A 21,961-nucleotide genomic window follows, 5' to 3' on the forward strand; every position below is an offset into this window, starting at 1 on the left:
TAAACAGATTCTTTTATTGTGTCATCAATTTATTCTTGTTCCAAATATGCCTGACACTACTGAACTATTGAACCTGTCATACATCTTTTGTACATTGATATTCCTTTGAACTTCTTTTCAATGTTATTTATTTCAATTAATGTAATATACTTTTTCAAACTCGACTCTTTAAAGATCCCAGACAGGTTTAAATGCTACCTGGAGCTTGTCCTTTTCGTAAGTGTCTCTGTGGAGTACAAGAACAGTATGTTCTCAGTTACTAATGCACTGCTTTTCTCTCTTTGGCCATGCTGTCCTTCATTGACAGCCAAGAGCAAAAAGACGAGTTGGATTTCACTGAATTGTCGACGTGCTTTTTTTTTTTTTTGTCATTGACCTTCAGCTGATACGTTACCTTTTAATACCATTTTATAAGCAGCATGTGATAATATGCCTGTATAAAAAATTCACTAAACCATGTATCATGATCATGATTTTTATGTGCATTGTACGTTTCTACTGTTTAATGTTCTTTACAACTTGTTTTCTTAAAGGGATTTCGAGGGTAATAGCATCACGACTTTGGGCTTGTCAACTTTGCTAGACTGTGAACATCTGACTGTGCTGTAAGTAATAACAAATGTAGTATTCTAACTGAGAAATGAACAGCAAATGATACTTTTTGATTGACCCAAACATTTTAAATCCTTGTTATTTTAATTGACCTTTGTGTATTGTTCAAACGAACTACACTTTCGTTATGTTCGTGGCTGTTTTTGACCTATTGACTTCCATTATAACCAAATTTTTTAATTGCACCAACACTTGACTTGACTTGACACCAAATAATCATAAATTCTTGATGGTTAGTAGTTTCGTCTATTGGGAAAAAGTAACATTTGTTATTTTTACTATTGATAAGTCAGCACCATTAACTCTATAAGTCAAAAGTTAAAAGATAATAGTTTCTGTTTTTTTATTTGGAGTTCTATGAAGTATAAAAACAAATTATAGTTTTTATAAATATTCTTACTAGTACACTAGTAGTTCACTTTCACCTATCGTACCCAACCCAATACCACCCCCCCACACACACCCCCACCCCACATCCCACAAAGCGAAACCCCTCCCACCACCCCCTCCGCCCCAGTATATAGGGTGAATAGGGACCAAAATTGCTAGCTACACTCCTGCACACACATACACATATATTCTATACATACATTAACTCTTTATAACTCCATATTAAAGCCAGAAATTAAGCTTTTTTTAATTAAGAGATATTAAGAGAAAGTTGGCATCAAATTAAGACTCAAAATCGCCACAGAGTGGATGAAAACATTCACATGGGTTAAGATATACAAGTAAATGTTGTTTCTTCAGTAATAGAGGATTAAAAAGATTTTTTATTTAAATTATATGGTCTTCTTTTGCAAATAACTTGCCTTCAGATGTGAGCAAAATGGTTTTGTGTGTCAAATAGATTTTTTTTTTTTGGCTGTCGGATCATAGAGAATTCATTTATAGAGAATGGTCTTGTTTTTTTTTGTTCTAATATGCTTTATTGTTTATTTAAAAGACTTCATTATATTATTGCACTATTGGAGATAAATGTCTTATATTTTTAAGTGTGCTTTCAGAGGTTGACTTTAACTTTGTAACTAATAAATCACCCATATTGGTACTTATACTGTCGAACAATAGTCTTAAACTCAATTCCTAGAGGGCTGCAGCTCTGCATAATTTAAGTCCAACCATCTCCAACTCACACCTGCTCATTAGTCTTTAGTAGTCTTTGACACCCTGATTAGTTGGATCCGTTCTGTTTGATAAGGGTTGGAGCAAAAGTGTGCACTACTGTGGCACTCCAGAAATTGAGTTGAGACCCATACTGTAGAAAATATCTTGTTTCCGTTTTTATTTCCCCCTCCCATGATCTTATTTTTTTTTATAACTTTTTTTCTTCGCATCTGACTCTGTTTACTGTAGTTACAGTTTTTCTCTGATCCAAGTAATTCAGATTCAGATCTGCTATATGTAATAGATAATATTATTGTTGCATGTTATTTAAGCCATCCTCCCTCTGTACTCTTAGAGGTCACTCTCTCTATTTTGAGCTGTGGCTGATAACAGTTATTTTAAAAATGGTAATGTTTACAGAGACAGCAATCTCATCACAGAGTGGCAAATAGCAATTCAGTACCCTTTCGATGAGGTTTATGATCAATATTCTTTTCATCGTACCTCTTTCTAGGTCACTGCGAGCCAATCTTATCAAGAGTTTGCCAGAAAACACCTTCCAATCATTGCGCATGATGGGGGACCTGTGAGTGTCAATTAACTATTGCTGTGAATGAGTGTGTGCTTGGAAACAATGAACAAGAAGAGGATCAGTAAGTTTATTATCTGAAATGTTGTTTTTTTCAGGGATCTCTCTAATAATTCGATAAAGGAACTGCCAGTCGGTATTTTCAAGGATTTACGGTCATTGCAAAGTCTGTAAGTAATCAGATGATTTAACAGCACTTATTGTATAAAGTACACTCACCAGCCACTTTATTAGTTACACATTGCTAGTATTGTGTGGGGATGAGATCTGGTTACTGTGGAGGCCGTTTGAGTATAGTGAATGACATTGGTGATATTGGAAAAATCTGACATTGCTATAGTTTGGTATTCTGTGATTTATATTGTGGCATGAATACAAGTTCCCCACATGACTTGTATAGCTCTATTTAAAAAGAAATTCTTAATTTAGATTGAACGTAAATAAATACAATAGAGCAAAGATACAAAAGAAATAAACAGTGCTCCTAACTAGAAATTTCTTGATAGACAAATAGTATTCAGGTACAGAAATGTGGTAATCAAATTATATGTAAAATAACTTTCTGTAGTCTTAATTGTACCAATAATTCCATAAAATAGATTTTTATTATAAGTTACAAATGTTGAAAGTTTTGTGCCTGAATACCTTAAACTCGTCTTGAAATTCCTTGAAAACACATGCAAATGATCAACTTTGAGTTTTATAACATTGTGAGTTTTTCACTTTCCAATTTGAGTGAGCCCATGCAAATAGAAAACACAGTTTCATCTCCTTTAACTGACAGAAGCAAGCACGATGTGCTCCTCTGCTGCTGTAGCTTATCTGCTTCAAGGACAAGTTGTGTGCAAACCTTGGTTGTAACAAGTTATTTCAGTTACTGTTTTCTTTCTATTATCTCAAACCAGTCTGAACTACTGTAGTGTTGTCAGTATACGGAAATTTCTACAGTACCTTTAATATGATACTTTAAAAAAAATACTAATAATTCATACATTTTTTGATACAATAGGTAAATATTTCCACAGCAATTATTAAAATTACAATCTTTATGCATGTCTTAATTTCTTCATTTGACTGGACAATTATTTAGATATTTAGGCTGCGTCCGAAATCGCCTACTAGATACTGCATTTGAATTTACTACTTGACCTATAGAAAAGTATATTTTCTACAGTATGAATGTCAGTAGTATGAATGGAAATTTGATACATCCACCATTTTGTCATGATCACGTGACCTACCCACGTCAGTTACATTGCTTCAATTCCAGTCATGAATTTTGTCACGGGGCATCATGGGAGAACATAGCGTCACTTCAGAATCTTGCTGAAAGTAGTAGGTCATCTGGGTACTTCTTACATAATGTTTTTCGAATTCTGTGTATTTAAACATACGACTCGCATACTGATTTTAGCATACTATATAGTATAGAAGTATGCAATTTGGGACGCAGCCTTACTTGCCCGTCCAAAAATTTAATTGGTCCAGCTGTAATGTAATATTCGAATAAATCTGACCACGATTTTACTATTAGAGAAAAAAAAATACTAGCTGAACTTATATAGTTTAAACAATACTGAAGATACTGAACAGTTAGTATTAAGCAAATTATAACCGCTACCACCAAATATAATAATTATAAGTAAAGCAGAACAAATATTCAGATGAAAACAATACTTAACATTTATTAGTAAGGTCTAACAGTGGTTTATAATCTTTTGCTATTGATTAATGTTATTGCCTGTGCTGCTTATTTTCACTTTAGATGTGCATGAAAAATAAACAAAACAATGATTTTGTATTATGTGACATATATTCAGGCTATCCATTGAAGTGCAAGAACATGTTAAAGAGAACTCAACTGAACGAAAAAGAAAGATGCACAAATAATGCATGAATATTTTTTTACTGCCATGTCTTGCGCTTTATCTTTAAGTTGATAACCTAAAATGCACAAGCAGTTATAAGCATCAACTGTGAAATTTAATGCTTTAAACTAATAAAGGAACAAAGTGAAACTGTAGAGGGAGTGTGGCAGATATAGATACTGTAAAAATAATCATGTAATTGCATCTGTGCTGATTGCATACAGTGGTTAGTGCGTTGACATGTAATGTAAACAGAGCTTTGGGAGTCCTGAGTTCAAGACCTGACTCGGTAACCTTTCCCCATAACATCCCCCCTTTTTCTCTCCAACATCACTTGCTGTCATAATACTGTAATCAAATAATTATGACAAACATGCATAAAGTAAATTTTAAAAAAGTGCAGTTTCAAATATTTCTGTATTAATATTTAGCGACTTTGGACAGCACTTGTTCTGACTTTTTTCTCTGATTTCTGGCATCAACAAGCCACACAACTGCTTCTCATTCCTTATTTTTATTTTCTAAACATTGTCTGTAAATCTAAAGAGATGTTTGTGCATGAAAATCCCAGTAGACCAGCAGTTCTTGAAATACCCACAACCGCCTGTTCGGCACCAACCGCTAAACCGTGTTCAAATCGCTTTTCCCAGGATCATAATTCTCTGCATGAATGTCAGCAGTTGGTCCTGACTATTTATATAAAAAAGCGTCCATGTAATTGGCTGATAAGCTTTGCATTAATGAGCACTTGAGCAGATCTGCTCAAATTAATAAAGTGGCCAGTGAGTACATTTGATATGTATGCAAACATCTTGTTTTAAGCCAATGTTGTTATCTGTAAGTACACTTGATTACAATTCTTGTATTACGTTTCACCATAAAACGCTCTTCTTTGTTTCCGTATTTGTAGAAATCTGTCCCAAAACCCACTGGACCACATCCACCCTGGCCAGTTTAATCATCTAATTCAGCTCCAGTCTCTGTAAGTAACTGACTAACCTGAAATTTTTTATGCGATTTATCAACAGGATTTGTTCATAAATGTGATATTTTGTAGTGATCAAACAGCATAGTTTTCCAAATGAAATGAGTCCCACATGGAGTTGATTTTTAATTTACCGTTAGGCTTGCTTTGGGCTGTAGTGCAGATTGACAATAAACAAGCAAACAAACAAGCAAACATACAGCAGTCTAGGCTGTGTGCCAACTTCTAAAATTTACTGAGGCTCAGGGCTTGAAAATGGTGACCGAGAGGTCAGCAAAATGACCAAAGCTCCTTGATAAACAGGCATGAATACTAAAACTTGATTATTCTGGTCTGCAGTGGCCTGGAGGGAGTGGAGATCCCAAATATACAGACAAGCATGTTCCGGCCCATGGATAACCTCTCCTACATGTGAATATCTCATTCTGTTTTCTTTTAGTTGGAATATGCAATTATTCATCTACATGTAAAGCACTATATTTATGTTTTGTTTTGTGTTCTAACACTATAGTACTTTATATTGAATAGCATGCAGATTGCTCTTCAATTTATGTGACATTATAAAAATATATAGCTATTTGATTTAGTGTTAATGTAAATACTGCATAACCATGTACATATTTGTATATTATTATTCTAAATAGTGTGATGTTTGTTAGTTATTAAGAATCTTTTTTATTTTAGTTTTACATTTACTTTGTATTTATGATTTTTTAAAACTTTTTTTAACAGAACAACATTTCCCCAACCTTTAATCTCCTCACAAATATGGAACAATGATAAAATCAAATTAATAAATAAAATAATGAAATAAAAGAATCATTTTTCCACATTTGTTCATCAAATTACACAAGCAGGTTGCATTGATGATTTGTTAATTAACCTATAAATGTAGCATTTATACTAGCAATATTACACTCGTAGCAGTTCAATATGGCTGTTTTTGGGCAGTGACGATATACAGGCATACTGCACTGCTACAAGTGTGATATTACGTTTATACAACAGTTTGACCCCATAATAGTGTGTAAAAGAAAATCAAACAAGGACAGTCTCAAAAACACTTCTATCATTTATTCATATCTGCAGCTGATGTCAGAACAGCAGAAATGATTGCTACTTCACAAACGTCACTTTAGACATTTAGTCTAAATTATTTGAATGATTCTCTAGCGTAATGTCTAAAGTGATGACAAAACAGGTGATTTTTGCTTACATTTTAAGATTATAAGGCTGAACAGCATTAAATGCCATCAATCTAGAGACATTTATCAGTATTTTTCTGTTACAATCAGGAAATCACAATAATTAACCCTGAAAAAGCCAACGCAAAGCAAACACTAGCAGTTTCTGTGGTATAAATGTAGCCCTACAAAATACAAAAGTAGAAAGATTGACTTAGAATGTAATTTATCTGATTTATAATGATTTGTTCAGCTGTAGTTTGAAACTTATGTTGAGAAAAGGCTGTTTTTCTCTTTCTAAGGACTATGCTGTCTCTGTCGCCATCTTGTGGTGGAACGTCAATCGTCACTTTCTTCGGCCTGCTCAGACAGGCTAACTGCACAAATTCTTCAAAATTATAAATATTTTTAAATAGTCACTATCCTTATTAATAAACTGCATAGTTGCAATCTAAACAACTACATTCTCGACTAAAAAAAACTCAAAAGTACATTATGTTGTCCAACAGCTGCAATATATGCTAAACTGTAGAGAGTAATACACAAGGGTGAAGAGGCTGTATGAATGCTATTCTTTGCAGAATATCGCATGGTAATCAGCCAATCAGTTTCAAGAACTGGACAGAACTGTTGTATAAATAATAGATACATATATAACACATATAATATACATAATACTCTTCCAGCTCTTCAGAAAAATATCAGTCTTCATTGTAGACATGCTGTCATTACTATTTCATGTAATTTATTTCATTCATTAAATCACTTCAGTGTGAAATGTGCTATCCTTGGAGGCACAACTTTATTTTGCGCACTAATGTAATATCAAAATAAGTTTAATATTCATATTTATATTGAATTTTTTGTTTAAGATACTTCAAGAAGTTCCAGTACTGTTCTTACGCCCCTCATGTCCGGAAGTGTAAACCCAACTCAGACGGCCTGTCATCTTTTGAAGATCTGCTTGCTAATGTGGTTCTTCGTGTGTCCGTGTGGGTCATGGCTTTTATCACCTGCTTTGGGAACCTCTTTGTCATCGGTATGAGGACAGTCCTGCGGGCTGAAAACAACCTGCATGCCTTCTGCATCAAGGTTTTGTGCTGTGAGTACCAGAGGTATACATTTTACCCATGTCCATAATATAATATACACAAAAATATACAGTCCAAAGCACACATCCTAAAAATAGATTTATTGAGACATTAGAGGGGAAAATACTGTATCTGTTTTAAGAGCTTATTTCTTCTATAACTGGCAGACTGTTATAAAAGCAATATGACGCAAACAGGAGCAGCTGGCCCTTCTGGAAAAAAAAAACTGTTTTCTAGGACGCCAGGCTTTCAAATTATAAGTGTTCCTGTACCCATAATGTTCTCTCAATTATGCTGAACCATATTACATATCACAAGTTATCTCTTGATTTTCCATTTACCTTAAAATCATGTGGCTTTTGTCTTACTGAAGACTTCTTCCTCCTCTTACGCTTTGTGCAATCAGATGTGCGACAGTGGTTGACAGTGTTTAGATGTGGAAGAGCACTGCTTTTCTCCAGGTCTTCCTGCTGTCTGTCCTCTTTAACCAAGGAGTCTCGCTGGTGACAATCTCCTGACTGACATTCCGCTTGAAAGGCTGTCATGATCGGAAGGGAAATCTATAACCCTGTAACAATTCAATCCGCAAAGGATTCACTCTCTATTACAATCACCTTCAGTAATCAATTCTAACTCCTCCTGGAGTTTACAGACTGCTGCCATTAATCAGCGCACCCTGTTTGGCATAGAAAAGACTTCTATTTTAGCCTGCAATGTCATGTGCTTCGGTCACGGACCTGTGCTATAACGAGTAGAAATTGATTTTTGGCCTGCTGGTGTTGTGATTTGTCTTTTTAAAATATTGCACGTTTTATGTGTGCTAGAAAATCGTAGACATTTTGGCACAAGACCAAATTGCAAATCAGGGCTTTTAGGAAGCTACGTGCTCATTATTGAGATCTGCTTTTGGCATCTAGTGAGTAATAGCGATAAACACAATTAATGGTTAAACTAATTACAAAACACATGGTTCCAATCACATTTTGGTTATAAAGCCACTGATTGGATAATTTTTCAGCACAAAAAAAAGGATTAGACAAATAATATTGTCGTATGGCAAGGTCACACTGCATAATTTTCAAAGTTGTCAGATCATTGATTTCACACTGCACGATTCTCTGATGTGGAATTCAGTTGCTTGAAGCAATTGCCAACAACTGTCTTCCAGCGGATATTTTTGTCAAAATTCAATGTCAAAAGCTTGCCATCCATTTGACATTAACAAACGATGTCTACCATCTGACAAAAGTCTTGTTGCCTATGCAAGTTTTGGGAACAACAAATAATGGCTTGATTTCCAGTTGATCATTTGGTATCAAAAATGGCTTAAATGAAAGGCAAAGGCCTCTAGATTACGCTTATTTTACCAAAATAAAATATGATCATGCCTTTTTAGTAATAATGTACAGTATAGAATATAAAGTCATGGTGCAGTGGAAAAATAATTAATATTGTGTATGACTCTCATGAGCTCAAAGGACTGCATCCATACATCTCTGCAATGACTCAAATAACTTATTAATAAAGTCATCTGGAACAACAAAGAAAGCGTTCTTGCAGGACTCTCAGAGCTCATCAAGATTCTTTGATTCATCTTAAATGCCTCCTCCATCTTACCCCAGACATGCTCAATAATGTTCATGTTTGGTGACTGGGCTGACCAACCCTGGAGCACCTTGACCTTCTTTGCTTTCAGGAACTTTGATGTGGAGGTTATAGTATGAGAAGAAGCACTATCCTGCTGAAGAAATTGCCCTTTCCTGTGGTTTGTAATTATAATGGGCAGCACAAATGTCTCGACACCTCAGGCTGTTGATGTTGCCATCCACTCTGCAGATCTCTTTCACACCCAATACTGAATGTAAGCTCAAACCAGGATTTTTCCTTTACCAAACTTGACTGATTTCTTAGAATCTTGGGTCCATGCGGGTTCCAATAGCTCTTCTGCTGTATTTGTGATGATTTGGATGCAGTTTAACAGATGATTCATCAGAAAAATCTACCTCCTGCCACTTTTCCAAATTATCAACTAGAAGTCAAGTTATGTGTTGCTTTTACAACTGGAATCGATGACAAGACTTTTGTCAGGCAGTGTATAATGACAAAAAAGTATTGTATAAGAACAGTTTTATTTATCTGGAATTTAAAATTGACACTGGATTTTGTATCCCTACAATGCATGTCAGCTACATTGATGTAAAAACGACATGAAAAATATTTCATGGATGTCTGTGACATTTTGGAGGTTCTTTTCGGTAGCATCTTTGAGAATTTACACTTTATTGTTTACTCTGTGTTCTTAACGTGAAAAAGCAACTAATTTGACGAGTGAAAATGAGGGCCAAAATTGTGCAGTGTGTGAACTTGGCTTTAGCGTGTTGCTGTCAAATTTATTACAAGAAAACTTGTGTTGATTTTAACAAAAAAAGAAAATGAATAAATAACCAGGTGAATAAATAAAGCACAATAATATATACCATTTGAACCACAATAGCTCCTTGAAATTATTTGTCTTTGTTATTAAAAGCAGCCTGACAAATACAATCAAATATATGAACAAGTAAAATTTAAATGAGGTATTCTCTTTTTGTTTTGATTTATTTTAAAGGACACCAGATATTTTCCAGAATTTTAAATTGCACATCATAACAATTTTTGATTTCAGGTAATTTTATTATTACTTCATTATTATTAGTATCATTATTCAGGTATTATTTATTATTATCTTTAGTAAAAATCTAAGCATAAGGGACAAGCTCTTTTAAATAAGAAGCTGCATATATTACGAAAAGCCTTCAAATGGAAACAGAATATATTTTTACTCTTTTTTTTTTTTTTTTCTGTTTATCACCTGTTTAACCCCTAACCACAATGCATTATTCATCCATAGGTGCAGATTGCCTAATGGGGGTCTATTTGTTTTTTGTGGGGATCTTTGATGTGAAGTTTCGTGGCGAGTACAATAAGAATGCCAAGGTTTGGATGGAGAGTCTGGAGTGTCGGACCATCGGGTTTCTGGCCATGCTTTCCTCTGAGGTTTCCGTCATGCTGCTCACTTACTTGACTCTGGAGAAATTCCTGGTCATCGTTTTTCCCTTCAGCCACCTGCGACCGAGCAAGTGCCAAACATTCACCGTCCTGGTCTCTATATGGCTGCTGGGCATCTCTATAGCAGCCGTGCCGCTGCTTAATGAGGATACGTTTGGGAATTACTATGGACTCAATGGAGTGTGTTTCCCACTTCACTCAGAGCGTCTGGAAAAGCCTGTCGCAAAAGGATATTCCACTGGGATTTTTCTTGGTGAGTTCTAACAATGGTAAAAAAAAATATTGGATTTACACTGTAAAAATATTGTAAACAGTTTTCGTATTTTGCGATTCACAAGTAGTTTCTGTTTATTTACGGTTGTGAATTGCATTGTGGGACATTGGCTCTGTTGGCTTGATGTTGAAAATTCAAAATGTATTGGCAGTTTATTACAAGGTTACCATATACAACACCAACCCAGACAATATATCACTTTAAACTATTAAATACTTTTCAAGGTTAAAAGTTGTTGGAAGAAAGGTCAAGGTCCCATATTTATGTAATTCAAAAGCATAAATAAACGGGGGAAAATACATATAAACATTGCTAAATACAGAAAACTGCGACATTACAGATTTTTTACAGTGTACTTACTGTGTTCACATTGTTTTGCACAACACTTCAGGTTCTACTGAGGTGGAATACGGGTAAGGTTAGGGACAGGTTTAGTGGTATGGGAAGGCTGAAGGGTAGTGGTGTAGGGATGGGCTAAGAGTGTAAATATAGACTACAGGTAAAAACGTTTTATTATTATTATTAGTATTATTATTCTGTTTATCAAGACGGCATTAATTAAATGTAAAAAAAACTAAACATTTTATTGTTAAAAACTATTAAATATTTATTTAATACTTATTTTTTGTATTTTCAAATGAAATTATTACTCCAGTCATGATTGATTTTATTACTATTGCCATTAATAATAATAATAATAATAATAATAATAATAATAATAATAAGAAGAAGAAGAAGAAGAAGAAGAAGAAGAAGAAGACGAAGAAGAAGAAAAATTAATATTAGAGTGATTTCTGAAGGATTAGGTGTCTGAAGACTGGAGTAATGAATCTGAAAATTCATCTTTAAAATCACTGGAATAAATGATTAAATGAAATGATAAACTACTTTTGAACAGTTATTTTATAGTGCTTAAAATTTTTCAATTTGTACTGTATTTTTGATTAATAAATTGCAGCCTTTGTGAGCAGGAGAACCTTATTAAAAAAAAAAAAATCCTACTGACCCCAAACTTTTAACCAAATGTGATTACATATATTATTTACATGCAGATCATTTAAAAAATACAAGTACTATGTAAAAACATGTATGTTCCTAATCAGTGCATTGTGCCAAATTGTTAATTTAAGTGTTAGTAAAGGACATCGTAATATGGCCACTTAATATAAAAAGTAGGACTAGATGTTTTTATGAAGATTACAGGAGTCATGTGTTTAGTCAAGTTATAAGTCATTATATTGTACTGTATAAATTAACCAATCAATTCAAAATTTAAATAATACATTAATAATTATAATAATAAATAATAAATATATAATAAATAAATAATTATAACACCTGTGATGAAAGCCCTGAATTGTTACATTCTTCAAAAATCATTTGAATAACCAAGAAATGTTTTCTACTGTGGCTTAATACTTAAAGTTGTGTTGCTTTAAATGACACTTTTGCGAAAACTCTTGATGCATTTTAAAATGATCTGAATAATAGAAAGTTTCATTTGTAAAGTAAGCATTTATTTGAAATATAAATAATTTGTAATGTATGAATGACTTACTGTAACCTTTGATGCACATTAATGGTATAAAGGTCAAAGAATGAAATCACAATGTAACCTTTTTTAACATTATTACTTTTTAATGTATACTGTACATAGAAACTAGCCAATCATATCCAACATTTAGATATAGATGTACAGTTGAAGTCAGAATTATTAGCCCCCTTTTAATTTTGTTTTCTTTTTTAAATATTTCCCAAATTATGTTTAACAGCGCAAGGACATTTTCACAGTATGTCTGAAAATTTTTTTTCTTCTGGAAAAAGTCTTAGTCTAAAAAAAAAAAAGTCTAAAAAGTCTACTTGTTTTATTCCGGCTAGAATAAAAGCAGTTATTAATTTTTAAAAATCCATTTTAAGGTCAATATTATCAGCCCCTTTAAGCTTTTATTTATTAATTAATTTATTTTTTTGATAGTCTACAGAACAAACCATCGTTGTACAATAACTTGTCTAATTACCCTAACCTGCCTAGTTAACCTTATTAGACTAGTTAAGACTTAAATGTCACTTTAAGCTGTATAAAAGTGTGTTGAAAAATATCCAGTTAAATATAATTTACTGTCATCATGGCAAAGATAAAATAAATCAGTTATTAGAAATAAGTTATTTAACTATTATGTTTAAAAATGTGTTGCAAAAATCTTCTCTCCGTTAAACATAAATTGGGGAAAAATAAACAGGGGGGCTAATAATTCAGGGGCTGATAATTCTGACTTCAACTGTATATAAAGATACACTCTGAGACTCAGTAACAGCTTGACATATTGAATGTGGCACTAATTATGACTAACAAAGGTTGGGAGGTTGCTCTTATGTTACACTGGTGTATTTTTTGAAAATAGCCAAAATGAATGAATGAAAATAAATGAATTTTCTTTTATGACAGAAATGATTTCAAAATTAGGTAATTATCATGTTATGTAAATATATTTTGTTCCTATGCTTCCTAAGTTCCTACGGTAAATATATGAAAACATAATTTTTTATTAGTATGCGTATGGCTAAGCACTTACTATGGATATGTTTTAAGGTGATTTTCTAAGTATTTGGATTTTTGTCAGTGTTAATTTAACTTTCAGATTCCATATTGTTTTGATATAGTTGTATCTAATTAAATATTGTCACAACAAAGTATACGTCAATGGAAAACTTATTTAATTACCTTTCAGGTATCCCAGATTCAAAATCAAAAACACTTATGACTTATGATTTTGAGGTCCAGGATTACAAGTATGAACAAAAATACAACGATTAACGTGTGAAATATGCACCAATGACAAATATCGAAAATCATCAATATTAAAAATATCACATATCAACTCAATATTAAGAAAAAAATCTGCTTTGATTCTGTGCCACATTCTGTAAGCATAGCTTCTGATGACACCCGTTTATTCATGACACCTACCACACTGAAGAGATTTCAGCTATTTTCCAGCACATTAAACCTTACCCTCAGCGAGACACTTAAGAAACCTCTTAGTCACGCTTCTGAGATGGAAATGTCCCTGACCTGTTTTCATTATGCCTAGTGCTGTTGTTCAGAGTTCTGTTTATTCTTGTAGGACTTAACCTGCTGGCTTTCCTCATCATCGTGGTCTCGTACTCCAGCATGTTTTACTCCATCTATAAGACGGGCATCAGAGCCACAGAGCTGCCGGGTCGACTGCACAGAGACGTGGCCATGGCACACCGCTTCTTCTTCATCGTGTTTTCTGATGCCCTCTGCTGGATTCCCATATTCATGGTCAAAATCCTCTCTCTACTGGAGGTGGAGATACCAGGTTTGATCGCCTTACAAATGAATCTTAATAACATTTTGGTAATGAAATGAATAATTAATAATATTTATAAAGGAATTATATTTATAATACATATAAAAATGTATATATTTAATAAAAAATTAATAACAAATTTTTATTTTTATTATAAATTGTGTAAAGAATTTTATTTTATTACACTTTATTACATTACACGAACAAATACATATGATATGATTTATAAATTAAATAATATCAAGTACTATTGAATTATACATATACTTAATATCCAAAAAAAAAATGCATTCGTAATATTTACAATTAATAATTGCTTATTATTTTCAGTGTAATTTATACAATGTGAATTGATTTCTATTAGTTAACAGATTTTACTCGATTTTGAGATTAAACTTTCATATATGTCGCAAAAAAAATAGCATATTTAACTTAAGTGAAATAATATTAAAAAATATAAACAATTTAAGGGGTGGCATGGTGGCTCAGTAGTAAGCACTGTCACCTCACAGCAACAAGGACACTGATTTAAATCCCGCCTGGACCGCATTTCTGTGCGGAGTTTGACAGTATGAGTATGTGTGTAAATGAGTGTGTATGGATGTTTCCCAGTACTGGGTTGCAGCCGGAAAGGCATCCACTGCGTAAAATGTATGCTGGATGAGTTGGCGGTTCATTCCGCCGTGCCGACCTCTGATTACAGTTGTTTCCAATTGTTTACACACATTTTCTGTAAGCAGGTCTCATATTGTCAGAACTCTACACACAAATTACAAAACACACACACACTGGGCAAAACTCTTCAATTATTCTGCAAAATGAAACTCTACGCTCAAAACAATGTGATTTCTTCTCAAAATGGTCTTTTGTTTTCAAATGACACACATAAGCCATCACATCAATAGACAATTATAAGAACAGTTGAACACGGATGTGCTTAATGTAAAACACTATGACCATTCATCATAATGATTTACTGTCAGTCTTTTTTGTTCAGTGTTACACTTACTACAGACAATACATAGGTCTACAGAAGTGTATTGTAAAATATTTAGGAATATTGTTTTATACAAAAAACACAAATACCAAATAAATTTTACTGTATTTTCCCCACAAAAACTGTGTACACAGTGTTTATCAACCAACACAAAGTTGCAGATAAAGTGGTCTATATGTACCATCAACAGAAGTATTTACAGAATACAGTTACAGTAAAAAACAAAACAAAATAAAAACAGCTATACTGCATCCTCTTTTCTGTTTTGGTCTGGCCAAGCAGTTTGGGAATGTCACCTTGCATGGCGAATCCAGCCATGAAAAGCATCAACTGCTATTGCTTGGAAAAGGGGTATACGTGTGTGTGGATTTCGGTCATACACTTTCCATCTCCAGAAGAAAAACAGTTCCTCAATAGGTTTGAGGAATGGAGAATATGGAGGGAGATAAACCACTAAAAATTGTTGGTGGGCAGTGAACCAGTTATGATCCAGATGAGTTCTGATTTCTAAATTCAAATTCTGTGAGACAAGTGTTTACTCATGTGATGTCTTGATATGGAAAGTAAGGCAACTGACTTTACAATTTTAAATGACAGTGTGTTCCTTGTGAAGACAAAAGATTTTCTGCATGAAAATTGTGCAAAATGCAGAGAATTGTGTGTGGTGTTTTGAAAAAAGTGTGTTGTAAACTTGCAATTTGAGTGTAAAGCGGGATTTGTGCTTGTAGGTTAGCAGAAGTGGTTCAGGGGGTTGGTGCATCAGTTACATGTTATGGAAATTGTGTCTGAAGTACAAGTATTTGTGTGTAAACAATTGGAAAAACTGTAAAATCACAAAAGCACACAAAACGTTATGGTTAAAATAAAAGTAAATAATATAGAAGCAGAAATGATTTCAAACTGCTGATCAAATTTACAGTTTTATCTCACTCATATTGAACTAACACTCTGCAGTGTATATTTTACTAAAGGAAAATATGTCTCTCTTTCAGGAACCATCACATCTTGGGTGGTGATCTTCATCCTGCCCATCAACAGTGCCTTAAACCCCATCCTTTACACACTGACCACCAGTTTTTTCAGAGAGCAGGTGGAACATTTATGGGGACACTGGCAGAGACAACCAAGACTCAAACAGGGCCGCAAAAGCCTTACCAGCTCTGTCATCTACATGGACCCCTCGAGACCTTCGTTCTACCACCGCAGCTACATCCCACACTCCTCAATCTTAGACATTGATGCCAGTTACAGATGAAGATACTGTATGGTATAATATCATGGCTATTGCATTAATCTGTAGTGGATCTGCAGAGTTTCCGAAGTGCTGGAAATCCTAAACATAAGGTCCTGCTGAAGCCTTTTTGAAAACGAAGAGGTAAAATCTTCAAGGACGGTGATTGAGTGCCATGTTGAAGGCCTACTTTGGATGTTGGTTGATGATGATCAAAGTGCATATGCTGATATTGTGCTTTTACAGAACATCACAAACAGCCTTTATAAATATCTGAATCTGATATATCTATGCTAGACCATAGGTATTGGGATTATTATCCGAGGATTGCAAGGAGTTTGATGTCTTTTAAAGGAACATTCCACTTTTTTCTAAATTGGATTCTCATTTTATGTTTACCTATATGTTTAGGAAATATACTATTATCATGGAATAACAATCAAGGAACTTTGTTGCTGTACAATGGCTGAAGCAGGCACAATGATATTATGCAGTGTTGTTACCTACAGTAGTTACTTAGCTGGGGACTATTTTCAGACTCTGGGTAATGTCATTGCACTTGCTGCAGCCATGGTACTGCAGCAAAGATTCTTGATTATTATGTCCTAATGTAAGTATAGACCCTGGCCATATCAGCCTACACAATAGCAATGTTTAATTTTCCGTTGGTCTTGGTATTGGATGTTACAGCAAAAGTGTCAATCTTTAAATAGAAAAATTATTTAAACTTTATTTTATTATTATTTTTTTTTTGTAAGGATGAGTTTTAACCACAGTGGTTTGAACTGTAATTCTGCCGAGTGTCTAAAAATTAATCAGCATGATGGTAAAAAAATTTTACATTCTAGTCAAATCATTATTCTGCAGTCTTATACCAAAAAACAGAAATAAGGGCAGTATTAATAGCTTAAAATGTGGGACAGCGTTGCAATTATGTGATTGTATTCTTCTGCAATATTGAGCAATTCAGTGTTGATGTTAAATCAAAAGTAATTCACAAATACTTGAAAATGAGATCAAATCTAATCAAATCACTTTTATTGTCACATCAGCAGCAGCACGTGTGCTATGATGAGTCAAAAGCTTAGGTGCTGGCTCCAGACAGTAAAAAATACAGACACGATGACATGCAAATACAACGACAATGTAAAATTGACAGCGATATGTAGAATGAATAGGTGTCCACATAGTTGTAGGCAGTATTGTTTCAAGTATGGATGGGTTAAAGTGCAGTGCATGCTACATATTGATGGTGTGCAGTAAGGGGTATGGAAGAGTCTGTGTGTGGTGTGTTAAGTGTTCATCAGCCTGATTGTCTGAGGGAAGAAGCTTTGCTGCGGAACCGTCTGCCTGAGGGTAGCAGAGAGGAAAGTCTATGTCTTGGGTGGCTGGAGTCATTGATAATTCTCTTGGCTTTCCTCATGCACCGCCTGGTATAGATGTTCTGGAGGGAGAGAAGCTCACCTCCTACTATGCGTCCAGCAGTTCGCACAATCTTATGTAGGCCTTTGCGATTGCTGCTGTTGCTATTTCCATACCAGGTGGTGATACAGCCAAACAGGATGCTCTCCACAGTGCAGGTGTAGAACGAGCGGAGGATGTGGGGGCTCATTCCAAACCTCCTGAGATGCCTGAGGAAGATGAGGCGTTGTTGTGTCTTCCTCATGATGATTTAATGACAATAATTCTCTATGGTTACAACTGAATTAATTACAAAATAACTGTATGAAATGATAAAGTCTGAAATGATAAAACATATGATAATAATTGTACCCGGCTTTAATGTAAACATAAAGTTACCAGAAGTAGAAGGAGAGACAGGGAGAGGGAGAGGCAAAAAGAGTAAGCCTGGGAGCAGTAGAGCCAGAGAAGATAGCCTGCAGATCAGGAGAGAGGTCCTGATCTAATCAGTATCTGCCTTTAGAATTTGTGTGAGCCTTCTTTGCTGAAAAAAAGACATGTTTTGCCGTAGAATCAAATGCATATGATAATTTAGACTCTTAAAGATTCAATGATTTATGCTAAGCTAATGGCGCTCCCACCAGACCACGAGATTAAATATAGTTAATAATGGTAAAACTCAGCTAGGTGATTTGGCGTATTTCAAAAAAATGTGGAGTGTTTCTTTAAACTGCGAAAGACTACAATGGGGACAGTTTTTTTTACGTGTAATATTTATTTTTGTTGTGAATTTGAGAGTCAAAAAGGAAGAAAATGCCAACATATTTTTAATTTATTTTTTCATCTAAAACCAAAATGTGAATATGTTTTGTATGCTTTTTGGACATTTCGGCATTTTGTATTTACAGAATGTGCTGTCTGCATTTTGGATTCATCAAGGGAAAGAAAAATCTCTCACTGGTTAGTACGAGCTTTTAGAGCAGGTCAATTGCTCCAAATGTTTTTCAGCAATGAAAACTATACAGTATGTCATCTCTGAGTGAAAAATGTAAGCTGTTTGAGTAATCTGTTTATTAAATTGTAAAGCATCTCTGTATAAATGTGTGCATAAGTGTTGCATCTTTTGCTTCAACTTATGAAAACGCATTTTTCAGGTTTTTTTAACACAGCTTTATAATACTCTCTCTCTTTCTCTCTCTCTCTCTCTCTCTCTCTCTCTCTCTCTCTCTCTCTCTCTCTCTCTCTCTCTCTCTCTCTCTCTCTCTCTGCAAGTGGCATGAATTTGAACATCATCTTGACCTTGGAGATGATCTTGATTGGTCTACTTGTGTGCATTCAAAGTGCTTTGCTCACAAATAAAAAACAAACAATTTATAGTTTTTTTGAAGATGTTTTTTTTTTTTGTGTCATGAACAAAAATTTGTAAAACTGAAATTACTGTATACACAGTTGAAACTAAATATCACATGATATAGAAGAATTGCTTTCAAATAGTGTAGGTTTTTAACTTAAAGCATATTCTTTGCTTTAGATGTTTTAGCATTTCCCCAATTGTTACTGGTAAATGGATATATGTGAATGCATATACTGAACAGTTGAAGTCAGAATTATTAGCCCCCTGAATTATTAGCGCCCCTGTTTATTTTTTCCCTAATTTCTGTTTAACGGAGAGCAGGTTTTTTCAACACATTTCTAAACATAATAGTTTAAATAACTCATTTCTAATCACTGATTTATTTTATCTTTGCCTTGATGACAGTAAAAAATATTTGACTAGATATTCTTCAAGACACTTCTATACAGCTTAAAGTGACATTTAAAGGCTTAACTAGGTTAATTAGGTTAACTAATCAGGTTATAGGTAATTAGGCAAGTTATTGTATAACAATAGTTTGTTCTATAGACTATCGAAAAAATAAATAGCTTAAATGGGTTAATAATATTGACCTTAAAATGGTGTTAAAAAAATTAAAAACTGCTTTTATTCTAGCTGAAATAAAACAATGAAGACTTTCTCCAAAAGAAAAAAATATTATCTGACATGCTGTGATCATTTCCTTGCTCTGTTAAGCATAATTTGGGAAATATTAAAAAAAGAACAAACAATTCAAAGGGAGGCTAATAATTCTGACTTCCAACTGTAAATATACACACAACAGTTTTGTCTGGTTCTGGAATATGATTGGCTCGAATATGATTGAATGCGAATATGATTTCACTCTTGTGTATTACTCCGCCCACATAGAGAGGCAGCAGATATTTAAACTTACTACAGCTGTTGGACAACATAATGTATTTCCGAGTCTTTTTAGTCAAGAATTTTGTTGTTTAGATTGCAACTATGTAATTCATTTATAAGGACATTGCCTATTTTAGATATTTATAATTTCGGAGATACAGCGCATCGGCATCCATCAGCCTGTCATACTAAGCAGAGCAAAGATGGTTGATGTTGTCCATTCACAAGATGGTGACAGAGGCCGCATAATAAGCCCTTAGGGCAGAAAAACTCAACGTAATTACAAACTAAAGCTGATCAAAACATTATAAAACAGGTAAGTGACTTTTCTATTCAATCTTTTTCTGTTGTATGTTGTAGTGTTGTATTTACTGTATACCAGTCTGGTAATGTTTCTGATAGTGTTTTTGCTTTGCTTTGGCTTTTTTGACGTTAATTATTGTAATATCCCAATTGCAACAGAGAAATACTGTGAAATCTCTGTATACAGATGGCATTTCATGCCGTTCAGCCTTATAATCTTAAAATGTGAGCAAAATCAGCTGTTTTATCATCACTTTAGATATTACGCAAATCATTCTAACACTAGCTGTAAAGGGATGTTGGTGTAGTAGCAAAGGTTTCTGCTGTTCTGACGTCAGCTGCAGATGTGAAGGAATGGTGGGAGAAAGTAGTTCCTCATACAAAAGGCTTTTTTTGACTCTGTGTTTGAATTTCTTTTTTTAATTAATACGATAATGCTGGCGAACTGTTGTATAAACACAATGTCACTCTTGTAGCAGTGCGATATGGCTGTATAATGTCACTGGTGGAACACTAAGGCGAACTACAGCCAATTTGCACTGCTACTCGTTATATTGCTCATATATATATACTGTATATGTATGCATACTGTGTGTGTGTGTGTGTGTTAAACACAGAAGATATTTTCATAATCAATGACTTCCATAGTGGGCGAAAAACAAATACTATGAAAGTCAGTGGTTACAGTTTTTTTTTGTTTTATAATTTTTTTCAAAATATCTTATTTTGTGTTGAAAGGTTTGAAACAAGTAAATGGGAACCAAATGATGACTTTTTTTTAATATTTGGATGAACTATCCCTTTAAGATAATTAGAGTATATTTTAAATTTATAGAGAAGGAATTAGTCAAATAGGCACTAATTAAACTTGTCAATAATTACATAATTGTCTGTTTCTTCAGCAGGACAACAAAACTGTTCTATAACCTTTTCTCCATCTCTTCCAGCAGAGTCAACAGAGCTGTCCTCCTCCCCTAAACCTTCAGATGAGCTCTCCACTGCCCGCGCTGCTGGTCATTGGTGAGCTATAAACGAGAGCTCACACCTGATAAAGAGCCTGCATATGACTACATGTATGTTATTTTGTTAGGATATAAGGGCCGATATGAAATAATAAGGGAACACTTATAAAATGACTTGTATTTGAATAAATAAATTATTTAAAGATATGCCAAAAACATGACTTCAGAATAAGGGCTTATTTAAAACAATATGCAGATTCATGCAAGCTTCAATTTAAACGTTTGGCTGAAAACTGGATGTAATATTGATGAAAGAATGCATAATAGTGCTATTGTTTGAAATCACTAATCTATTTGTTGTTTTGGCAATTTTATATCCGCTTATTTTTCATGAACACAAAAGAAAGATGATAAAGTAATCTAACTCACATTCATATTTAATGTGCATGTATTTGTTTATTAGCATAGTAGCAAAGTGTAGTAAAGGATGATTCATAATGTACAATCAGCCTGCCTTTTATCAAAATAAACACCTTAGGCTATACAATATATTTTTTTCTACACTGAACAGCTGACTTGACATTATTAACATGCTAAATGATAGAGGAGTAAAGGCAGTAATGCACACAGACTGTCAAAACAGAAAGAGACAGCCAGAGGGCTACAAGTGGGAGGGGCTTTCTGGGTGGGCGGGGCTTACGCCTTGTCTCTACTTGTTTGATTGACAGTCGTAAC

At 34.0% G+C, this 21,961-nt stretch overlaps 1 protein-coding gene across 22 annotated transcripts in view; it reads left to right on the top strand.

Annotated features, from left to right (window-relative positions):
• Window positions 1-19,109, top strand: part of rxfp2b (relaxin family peptide receptor 2b) — a 40,117-nt gene extending 21,008 nt beyond the window's left edge. For 14 of the 22 annotated variants that reach the window (XM_073923158.1, XM_073923164.1, XM_068213573.2 and 11 more), the window contains 9 exons: window positions 534-605; window positions 2,234-2,305; window positions 2,407-2,478; window positions 5,087-5,158; window positions 5,501-5,572; window positions 7,218-7,447; window positions 10,327-10,737; window positions 13,884-14,102; window positions 16,083-19,109. In XM_073923158.1, coding sequence (XP_073779259.1) covers window positions 534-605; window positions 2,234-2,305; window positions 2,407-2,478; window positions 5,087-5,158; window positions 5,501-5,572; window positions 7,218-7,447; window positions 10,327-10,737; window positions 13,884-14,102; window positions 16,083-16,345 — 1,483 coding nt within the window. In that variant the 3' untranslated portion in view covers window positions 16,346-19,109. Of the gene's footprint in view, window positions 1-533; window positions 606-2,233; window positions 2,306-2,406; window positions 2,479-5,086; window positions 5,159-5,500; window positions 5,573-7,217; window positions 7,461-10,326; window positions 10,738-13,883; window positions 14,103-16,082 lie in introns of all 22 variants that reach the window. The other 8 variants (XR_012390544.1, XR_012390546.1, XR_012390547.1 and 5 more) reach the window with 4 other exon arrangements.
• Window positions 19,110-21,961: the final 2,852 nt, after the last annotated feature.

The sequence above is a fragment of the Danio rerio genome, chromosome 15 (assembly GCF_049306965.1).
Source record: "Danio rerio strain Tuebingen ecotype United States chromosome 15, GRCz12tu, whole genome shotgun sequence".
Taxonomy (NCBI): domain Eukaryota; kingdom Metazoa; phylum Chordata; class Actinopteri; order Cypriniformes; family Danionidae; genus Danio; species Danio rerio.